The following is an 11,839-nucleotide window of genomic DNA, read 5'->3' on the forward strand; positions in this document are numbered from 1 at the left end:
ACATGTCATTAATATCTTGTTCTGTAAATTGCAATGTTAATTTCTGTACCAAAAGTACTTGTGTGAAACTCATAATTCCCAGATACATATCAGTATGACCTAAATACTCTGCAGAAATTCTTCCCCTATATTTGTATGTCTGGTTGACCACAGGCACTTGTTCCAGTTTCAGTAATGTATTTACAATATACATAATAATTTCTTCAAAAATATTGATATGATTTGATGAGATCCATCTCAAGATAATTGATATCCCAATCTTGGGATGGGGGTGGGGCGGGGGGTGGAGGGGTCTTTAAAGGTAAACATGGATTAATTTTGTATTTAATTTAATTTTTGAGGTAATTCTAGAGACATAGAATTTAGTTGATATCAATATTACAGGGATAATGACAAAAGATTTAACTTCACAATAATTATTTTAATTGTAGATTCATGCCACAAGGTTGTAAAATCTTGAGGTATTAGTATTTGCATATCTGCCACAAATCTGGTCCTTGTTATTATAAGTGACATTACCCACCCACAATTTGACCTACATATTATAAATAAGACATTCCTATAGAATCCTTGCAGTAGCAAATTAAGTTCCAGTTAATTGACAAAAATGTGTTGGGAATCAAAGCATGAAATAGCTATAATGTGGGTCAACACTGTGATGTCTAGAGCTGGCTAACATGTTGTGCTTTGAAAGATCCAGAGTTGTTGGATGGTTACATGTGGAAGAAGTTATGTCCTTGGTCTTATCTCTGTAATTGCTGACCTTGTAGTCATGTCTTGAATTATCATTTATGTGACCTAGAATGGTGGAATCTTTGCTTAATGGCATTGGCAGAACTAACGATGTTGTACAAGGACTGTTCCGACCAAGGCTAGTGGGGAGATGGTGCATATATCACTAAAATGACGCAGTAGTAGAGGCTATTAAGGAACGATAGTATAGCTATTGAAGGACATATTTGACTTGGATTACTGCAATCACCATCACATTTGTATAGTGATTTACAGACTTTAAACTTACAAATATCACAGTACGGTCACAAACTGGTAACTAAGAAATTACAATAACAATGTCACAGGGTTAATTGATCTTGTTTTGCAATTTAGGATAAACCAACAAAAAAGTGAAATTCATCCTCTATATTGAAATGTCATCACAAACTTTGTTCTTTAATATTGCCCTTGTGTCTACCATGTCCAGTGCTCATAGTTTATATATGTGATGAAATATGGAAAGTGGTTGTAAGTGCAATTCTTAAGACAGGTTTCCTGTGGATGTGAATTTAAAATATACTTTCCCTACACAGTGAAGTTTAAAAAATGAGATCATCACCAGACAGTTATTCATGCCAAAATGTGAATCAATGTCCTGGCAGCATTTAAAAAAAAATAATGCTATTAAAAATCAAATCCTCATTTCCAACACAATTTAATCAACTTTCATCAAAGTCCACATTTGCTGTTTGTGTACTCAAAATTTGTTGTGAATAGGAATCACCACATCTGCCTGGACTTTGATATTCCAAGTAAGGCATCGTTTTGTAAAAAGATGATGTTCAATGTTGATGGATGCCAGGATGCATAAATGAAATAATTACATGATAAAACTGGCATAAACAATGAATATCGTTCTACGAAACTATCCAAAACATGCAAGCTATGGGAATATAAGTTGTTCACATAGTGTTTACATTTTAACCATATCATCCTAACAATAACACATTTTCAAGTATATCTAATCATTGACTAGTATTAGTAGAGTTGGATGTTTACCACTTGCAGTAGTCTGTAAGATGCCATGTCTTAATGTCACCGTATCAGATAATAGCACTGAGAAAAGCCTGATTAGTGTTTGACATATGCAACGTATCTTAAATACTACATTTGCAGTAAATGATTGGGAAATCACTTGGAAATAACAATTGTTCTTCCTTTCTATACAGTGGAACTGAAGATCGATTGAAATTGCACGTCTTTATCAGGAAGTAAAAATGTTATGCAGTCAATTACATTCCTCAGAATCCTGTACTGGAGATATGTGATAATCACATAGTATAGTGCCTGCTGGGAAATCATATAAACTTCCCACCGGCACAGGGTTGAAAACAGAGTGAATTAGACTGTAAAGATTTTACAAATAGTGCACAGCTAGATTCCAAGAATTCTAACCCAGGATCATACCTTCAATATTGACCTCATGAAATTACTACTGTGCTGAGCTACACGTAATCTGTTGCAAGATAAAATTACCAGTGCTACTGTTAAATTCTTAGGTTTATGAATGTGTTGAGATGCGCATGAAGGGGACTGCTTCAGATTCTGTTGGCAATGAGAGAAAACACTTACAAGTTGTGTTAGAAAGATATGATGTACACTAAGGATACTATGTAGTGAAGACAAGTTTCTGAGACTTAAACAGACATGGAAACATTATATTATTATATATGATATAATACTAGATTAATTGTAATTAAGAAGTGTAATGTAAATCCAACTTTAGCACAATCCCAACCTGAATCAATTTAAAACAGATTCAAACTGAATTAATTCAGTTAAACCTATTTGAAACTGGTTTCTGTCCTGACGAGACAACTGAGCAATGGATGTGAATTGATTCACTTTTGCTTTTGCATCAGTTTTGAACCCATTTACTTTGAAGTGGTTCAAAACCAACCCCAGGTGGTTTTGAGCTGATTCAACCAAATCTGTTTTAGGACAATGGACCACCTTTGATTCGATTTTGAACCAATTCAAAATTCCATGTGGGGACAGGGCTTTATTTGATATGTACTTTATAATTATGATTTACCTTATATCTTTGAAGATTTTCTGGTTAAAAACTACTCAGCTTTCTCTAATTTTTTTCATGCTGATGATCTTTTATTGTTGTCAGGATCAAATAATGGTTAAATGTTAGTAAAACTATTTGAATAAGTTGCACAAGTTTTGATCAAAAGAGAAATAAACAGTTACAAACATCAAGGAAGCTAAAAATATTATACTGTTTCATTTTCCAATATTTGCACAGCAGAACATTTGTTGCAAAAAGTTTGGTACTCTGTCTGGCCAGCATGTCAAGTCAGGTAGCCAAGTCTCGATCTTGGCTCCAAGTTCTTTATCACATATGAGAATCATACATTATGTGTATAATTTCGGTAGGTTCATTAAAATATATTAGACAAGCAGCTTTTGAGCTATTGAATTTGATAATTCATTAATTATAATGCTAATTTTGCAAATTGATACATAGACATTACCTAGGTATTGATAAGCAAACAAACAAATTTTGTGTAATGGTATGCAAAGAAAGGTAATTGATATGCACAAATTTGCTAAAAAATTAATCATTTCTCGACATATGTATCACGCATGCAATAATTGTATAATATTTCATTTGACTTCACAGTTTGCTTTAAATAGGAACAATAATGTGAAAGAAAACCAAACACAATTTGGAAGATAATATGCAAATAAGGGCAATTGATATGTATTGATTTCAAAAACTTATCTGAGCTAGACATAACCAACCAGAGACTATGTGTACCAAATTAAATTCATTTGACCCAGTTTTTGAGATAATGGTGATATAGAGAACTACTTTAATAAATCATAAATTCTGATAATACTATTTATGCAAATTAATCCATACAGATTTCACTGATGAACTTGTCACACATTTCATTTCCCAGACACACTGTTTCTTAGAAATAATAGAGTTGATAAAATCAACAAATTTTAATTTTAAAATAATATGTAAATTCGGGCAATTAGTATGCAAGAACTTGACTCGAAAAATAATGAGTTCTTTGCATTGAGAAAGTGATAACACAGACAGATACACACACATATTTCTATGAAATATTGAAAAAGGTAATATGAAATCAAAGTGTAAATGGGGACAGGTTAGTAATGATAAATGATAGCCATTCAAAGAATATGAGGGGATGAAAGTTTTCCAGGTCAATGTCAGGATCTGTGTGATTGTCATGTTTTGTTGGCTCTTTCATAAAATTAACAGGTGGAACTGATGCCTGGAACAGGTGCTGCATTATAAGCTGAATCGCAATGAAATAACAACAGATGGGCCAGCACTGAATAAGTTCCTATAAATATTTATAGTTTAATCATGAATTTTGCAAACCAATGCAGTAATTATATCTAAATCTCTTTATGAGAAGATCTGTATGAGCACTTTTCAGTTTTAGTTTTAGGTATCTGATACTGTGTTCCATATTTATATCATAAACGTGACAACATTTCCTTCATGCATGTGATTAACGATGTGAGATGTAAATTATCCATATGTTGTTGAAACTTAAATTTTTTTTAGGATAGATAACACAGAATATTGGTCATTCTGATGAGGTCGATTGTCAAACATGATCAATCAAATAGCTAAAATGTATAAACTTTGCAATTCCCAATGCCATGCCACTAAATGTCAGCTTTGAAAAATATTTATAAAAATTCAGCTTTGGCAAAACATCCAGAGAATACAAGACAATAAAAAGCGAATACAAAATGTACTGTAATATAAACATATTATGATGATTTTAAAAATTAAGAATTAAGACTATATTATGACAACTCTGTGATATAAAAAAATCTACTGCCAAAAAGTTCAGTCAGGTGACAAAACTCATGATGACAAGTCTGTGACAAGTCAGTCCTTCAGTAATGCTATGGCATGTCAAGGTTTTGTGGGATGGGATTATCAATGACAGTAACTTGGACATGAATTGATTTTGGCCCCCTAGAGGTACTGTGCAGTAAGTAACAGTGCAGTGATGTTGCCACAGAACTGGTTCCAACTAGATTTAACCATTAAATTCAGCTGACTCATCAGATAATATTTCAGTAAAGCTGATTAATGACACCACTCTCACAAATATGGAATATTTAAATTTACCTAGTGAAAAAAAAATGGAAAGTTTAATATGACATGGTTGTAACCAGACACCAAGTAATAGTATTAGTGAAGTATTTGACAAGCATATATAGACATGGTGTATAAATTAAGGTAGATTGGGTTTCTGATTTCATCATTTGTCATGTCTATCACAAATAGTAATGGTCTTACCACAGACAAAGAAACTCTTGCATGCTTTTCTAGGTTGTTCTGGCAGAGAAAAATATATTGATGTTTGCATTGTAGCTTCTTGGATCAGTGTTTTTTTGCAAAAACCTTAGAACCATGATATCAGAGATATTTCAGGGTATATTTGGTAAAATTCTTTCAGATTTTATTGATTTATATGGATATATCCCACATACTCTTTTGTTTTATTATGACTTTGAACTTCAATAGATCTTGCTTTCTTATCACCTTAAAAATTCCTCTGATCATTAGTAGACATGTCTCCCATATGGTATTACTAAAGGCATACAAATACTGATGAAAAGGAAACACTCATCAGATTAATAGATTATAGAAAACTTGTTCTGCTTTCATTTGTGAATTCTAGAGACCAAGTTTATGTCATGTACTTGGTGTCATGTAATGCATACTGAATGGACAATATAAACTTTGGTATAATCATGCAGATCTTACTAGCATGCTGCATTATAAAAACCCCACCCAAATTTAATCGGGACAGTCTCTGTGATCACAGATGACTGGCATAAATTAGGGTAATGCAATGAGTTATGTACAGTATTGTTAAAGCATAGGGCAGCCCACCAACAAGTGTTCCAAAAATATGATTCACCTCAGCCAATGATAGCTCTTCCAATTTATGGTAATTTGTGTAGGTCAGCGCTGTAAACTGAAAACAAACAAAATATTAGCATAGACAACAGAGGCATGAAAGGGGGTTTACTGGTAGGAATTAACATATGATGATGTTTAATTGAGGTAAAAGTTGTTTGGTTGGACAGATCACATTCTGTCATCATAATCTACCCATCAACGTATGGTGTAACATACATACAACTCGAACACTGACCACTACGTACAATCCTATTGGACTTTTCCAAAATGTCTGCACAAGAAGAAATTAATTCTGTTCTCAAAGAGCTTCGACGAGCTATTGAAGATTTAGCTATTCGGGTTAGCAAAGTGGAAGATGTCTTAAACAAGGGGCAAGCTGGTATCACGGTTAGATATTACATTATATAATATATAATATATATATATATATATAATTTCCTTGCTTGGTTACTATAGTTCAAAATGTTCTGATTTCACTATTGTGTACAAGTGTTACTTTTCAATAGTGTAGAAGTACTTTCTGTGTCGGCTGATAATGATCTACTTAAAAGAAGCCACTGGTGTGAAACATAATAGATGAGCAAGGCTTGGCTGAGATACTTACATATTTAAATAGAGAAAAATACTTGTCATATTTGTAGCGAAAGGTTATATCTTGTAATAGTCACTGATAGCTGATGGTAGGCATCACATATGCAGAGCTGGTGTCTAAGAAAGTTCGTTATCACTGACCTGTCCTTGGCTTTGTACGGCATGATACTGATAAAGCAGTGATTTGCTCTCTTGAAATTGTGCTGTGGAGTACCAGAAGAAAAGTTTCAACTCCAGGATTGACAGATATGGGCTGCACCCAGGGAAAACATGATGATGTAGGAAGATATTTGTAGTTAAGTCTGTGTTGTGTCACATGTACAACATGGAATATAACACCAATCTAGTGGAGCATGTCATATTTATTTCTGTTCAAATCTAACTGCACCTTCTTTCATTTCTATTTTATTTGTTTCTTTGTCACCTTTTGGTTCTAAGTATGTACAATATGTGCACATTCATGCCTTGACCTTTGGCAAAATTTTATGATTTATCAAGACAGGATGTGGCCAACTGTTGCCATTGATCGCTTTCATTACACAAGTATTATTAACATCATTAAAATATTCAGATACTGAATCACTGCTGAATGAATGACGTTCACGATGTAATATTTTTTCCTTTCTTCTCGAGACTTGATTCTTAAGTTTGAAAGAGGAAGTTTGGAATTATTGAACAGAAATGGTAAAATTTAAACATCAAATGATAATCTTGTATGATTTAATTATTTTGATAAGCAATTATATTAAATTCCCAAAGTAAATATCAAAATACAATATTTTTAATTTCTTCTCCAGACTTGATTCCTGGGGGCAAAAGAGTAAGTTTGGAATTATAGCACAGAAATGGTGAAATTTAAATGTCAAATGATAATCTTTAATAATTTTGATAAGCTATTATATTAAATTACCAAAGTAAATATCAAAATACAATAATTTTAATTTCTTCTCCAGACTTGGTTCCTGAGGACTAAGAGTGAAATTATAATTATTAAACATATAATAGAAAAATTTAAATATCAAGTGATAATTTTGTATAATTTGACCATCTTTAAAAAAAATATCATATTAAGTTCTCTTGAAGTAAATCGCACACAATGGGGTATGTCATAATTTGGAGATCAGATGTCATGGATAGATTAGAAATCCATTCCACTTGAAATTTTATTAATGTTTGGATAGAAATGTAGATATAGTAAATTGTGAAAACATATTATTTCTTTGATTATTCTAAAGTACTAAAAAACAGAAAATATACAATTTAGAAATAAAACATGTTTCTCAAGTTTATTTAAGAGAAAGCAAGAAAAAAAATGACAATTAAAAATATTAATTTTAGTATAGTTAATTAGATTAGATTAGATATACTTTAGATTAGATTAATAATAAAATTGTGCTAATTACTATACTGTACTAATTCAGACAGGCTGAAAACTGTTGAGAATTAATAATATTAAATATACATGAACAAGAATTACAACCAAAAAATAATTTCAGGACTAATTTTATAATAGGAGATAAAATAATAGTGAATTAATTCACTGTAGGTGGAATTTAATATCTTTTTTTAATTGTTTACGTGCTGATATCCTAAGTGGCTTTGTGATAGATACAGATATTGTGTGTCATCACCATATCCTGCCTTAAATACGTCCTTTAAGTCTACTCACTTGTAATAAATGATAAAGACATGTGATATTACCAAATAAGGCTAGGTATATCAGAGGATACTGAGGTATATGATTATGTATACTGTATAGTACAGATACAGAGGTCATTGTCTATATGTATGCATAATAATATCAATAATTTGGGTTTACATTTCAAAGATTTGCATATGTATTTTTATTTTATTCATTTTTAGCGCAACTGGACTACAGGGTTCAGACAGTAGTGCTGTGGGCGTGGTAGTGTCTAGACATGTCTACGAATGAGTGTGTGTGTGTGTGTGTGTGTGTGTGTGTGTCTGTGTCTGTGAGTGTGTGTGTAGTGTGTGTCTTTAATGTAAACAACTTAAAGTCAGGAACCATGGGGCTACTAACTGATATATAATTATATACTTTTCAGTGTCTAGTTAGCAGAAGTAGTTTTGTCAAGGTAGCATGATCAGATCAGCAATATGCAAATTAGGTCATTCTATTGATTTGTGGTATGGAAACACTTTAAATCAAAATCAACTGGGCAGATTGTTCTCAAAAGTTTAAGTGTTGGTGAGGACATTTCTTAAGTGGTGACATGACATCTAGACGAGATGATCACATTCATATGCAAATGATGTTGATTTACAAAAATGTCAGTTTTAGTCAATAACATCTGCAGTCAGATTTATCTGAAAATTGATGGGGATAATTCCAGGGATGTCAAGATGATCCCATTGTTCATATGCAGATTAGTTCTAAAAACATGATATTTTTGTTAACTGGTCTGAAACTTGATTTAGATGTTTTGAGGGGTGTCCAGTTGTAAAATTGATCAAGAAATTATCTTTCCTTTGTTGATGTACAAATTAGATCTAAAATTGTAATTTGTGGAAAAACACAAACATTTTAACTCAAAAACTGTTAAGCAGATGAGTCTAAAATTTATGTAATATGTTGCTATGGCTGTTTAAATTTAGATTTCTTCAACACAAGGTGTGACCTCATTATTCATATGCAAATTATGATTTTGGTCAAAAATTAACACTAAAAAACTACCAGTCAGATTTTGAATTTGGTAGCAATATTTTAGTTCAACACACATGGACACAATAATTCTTAGCAACCATGACCATGTCCATAGCAACAGGCAAATGACAATGTCTAGTTCGAAGATATGTAAGATACAGCAGTGGTGGACAAGTAAATAAACATAAAAAAATGGAAACATATATACCTAGCAACAAAGACCATGCACACTCACAGTGACAGCTTAATGACACTTTCTATTACAAAGGTAGTAATACTGATCGGGTATTTCAGTGAATGACCACATATAGATAAATAATTAAAAAAATATGTATAATTATATATAATGATATGCAAATTTGCATAACAACCATTGTCGTGCCAATAGCAACAACCAGACTACTATGTCTAGTGAAGATAAAAAGATAATTCAGTGTATCAATTACCTATCTCGGCTAAATGATTGTATAAACCTTTTGAATTATCAATTTATCAAACCCTCGTAAAATGCATCCATATAGTTTACTTGCAGCTGTGCGTGTATGCCATATATATTGGCTTCCACAAACATTCTGCCTGGGTCTCCAATAAAAATGATGGTTGGTTTTACAAAAAAAAGTGTATATATTTCCTATAAAAACAAAGAAAACCTTACTGAATTTCATTTTTGTACTGACTAAAACAGCCAAAAAATTGAATATGCAACAACAAAAAATTAAGACATCTATCTCTATATGACATCTATAACTTGTGAACAAGAAATCCAAATTTACAAATATTAATGTTTGTAATTTCTAAACAGTAAACTGAGGTAAATAACACTGTTTTAAAATAATAAACAAAGCATAATTACATAATATAAATATTTTAAATAAAAATGCTGGTACTATTATTATTGTAATTTCAGGCTAGAAAATGTGGGAAATGAATACAAATGTGTGTTTAGAACAGCAGCTAGGGAAACAGTAGCATCTGGAGTAATTATTGGAATTGTTCATATTTCAAAATATTGGTATTCTTTGCTAAATATAGTTACTATTATTTCAGTACATAATGAAATATGGCAGTGAATATAACGTTAGTCCACTTGTCAGTCCACTTATGTAACAACTGGCTACCCACAGTTGAAGCATATTAAGTAAAAACAACCACTTTATCTTTCAGGCTATGTAGATGTCTAATTTTACATTTTAATGTATTAAACATAAAACTTTGAAATAGTGATGCTAGATTTACTGAATTGTTTTTATTGACGTTATTTTTCTTCCACCTTCTCGTTGCCTTATTTTGTGACTTGTAATCTGACTTTAAAAGTGATGGTCATTTTTTTCGTCAAGAGCTTGAGAGACAGACTAAACTTATACTTGACTGTAGAACAGGTTGCAAGTTTATGTAAATGTTGTTTTGTAGAACATTTGGCACTGTTGCCAGCAGTCACATTAGAAACATGGGGTATTTTTGTCATTATTCAGAAGAGCCATAGTTGGGCATCAGTATGTTCAATATTGGGATGTATATGAGCTGTAATGATAGACATAAGCAGAAGTGTCCTAAAAATGGTATTAGTCTTCACATTCACTGTTTTATGGTTACAATGAAATTTCATAGAGAAATCAACAGTTTAATACTTCAAAATAGAGTTTATACATGTACATGAAATAGGGTGTCTAAAACAGTTAACCTTGAAGCTGCTATAACAAGACATTGTATTCTGCTTTCTTTTAGGTACAAACAGAGTCACCAAAAGAAGAACCAAAACCAGTTGAGGAAAAAAAAGAAGAAGCTGTTCCTGTTCCAGATCAGGTTGAAGTTGCTGCTGAGGAGAAAGCTGAAGCACCAGCTGCAGCTGAAGAAACAGCAAAGGAAGAGCCAGCTGCTGTAGCAGATGAACCAGCAAAGGAAGAAGTGCCTGCTGCAGCAGATGAACCAGCAAAGGAAGAAGCTCCTGTTGCTGCAGATGAACCAGCAAAGGAAGAAGCTCCTGCTGCAGTAGAAGAACCAGCAAAGGAAGAAACACCCAGTGCAGCAGTGGAACCAGCAAAGGAAGAAGCACCCGCTGCTACAGAGGAACCAGCAAAGGAAGAAGCACCTGTAGCAGCTGAGGAACCAGCAAAGGAAGAACCTGCTGCAGCAGAGGAACCAGCAAAGGAAGAAGCACCTGCAGCAGCTGAGGAACCAGCAAAGGAAGAAGCACCTGCTGCAGCAGAGGAACCAGCAAAGGAAGAAGCACCTGTCGTAGCAGATGAACCAGTTAAGGAAGAAGCACCCGCTGCAGCAGAAGAACCAGTAAAGGAAGAAGTACCTGTTGCAGCAGATGAACCAGCAAAGGAAGAAGCACCAGCTGCAGCAGAAGAACCAGCTGCAGCAGAGGAACCAGCAAAGGAAGAAAAACCTGAAGAACCTAGTACAGAACCAGTTAAAGAGGTAATTAAGTTATTACCAAAATCCATTGTTTGTTTGAAATGTGGTGTAGATTTTGAGTGATTGCATTGTTGGTAATGGAATAACATGTATAATGTACTTCATAAAGTACATTTTAAGTACATGTCAGCGTTCCAAATACAATATACTTAAAGTACATTGTAAAGCATACTTTAAGTATACTTAAAGCGTACTTTAAGTATACTTTTTTTGTACTTATTTTTACCTAATAAGTATACTTTAAATGTACTTTTCGTACACTAAATTTTGGTAAGGGAGGTTGTCAAGTGAATGAGCTTTCAAAAATTGAGATATACCTAGCAAACTAATGTTGGACTCATGTAATTAGTTAAAATGTTACTTTGGATTTAGTTGTCAAAGCAAAGTAGCAGTATTGATTTTAGTGTAGCTGGTTGTGCTACAATGCTATCATAGTGTGATTGGGGGCTATG

At 32.9% G+C, this 11,839-nt stretch overlaps 1 protein-coding gene across 4 annotated transcripts in view; it reads left to right on the forward strand.

Annotated features, from left to right (window-relative positions):
• Nucleotides 1-11,839, forward strand: part of LOC144448128 (uncharacterized) — a 40,714-nt gene that overhangs the window by 21,044 nt on the left and 7,831 nt on the right. For 2 of the 4 annotated variants that reach the window (XM_078138284.1, XM_078138292.1), the window contains exon 2: nt 10,692-11,390. In XM_078138284.1, the coding sequence (XP_077994410.1) occupies nt 10,692-11,390 (699 nt within the window). Of the gene's footprint in view, nt 1-5,900; nt 6,098-6,397; nt 6,580-10,691; nt 11,391-11,839 lie in introns of those variants that run through there. The other 2 variants (XM_078138298.1, XM_078138304.1) reach the window with 2 other exon arrangements.

The sequence above is a fragment of the Glandiceps talaboti genome, chromosome 2 (genome assembly GCF_964340395.1).
Source record: "Glandiceps talaboti chromosome 2, keGlaTala1.1, whole genome shotgun sequence".
Lineage (NCBI taxonomy): Eukaryota > Metazoa > Hemichordata > Enteropneusta > Spengelidae > Glandiceps > Glandiceps talaboti.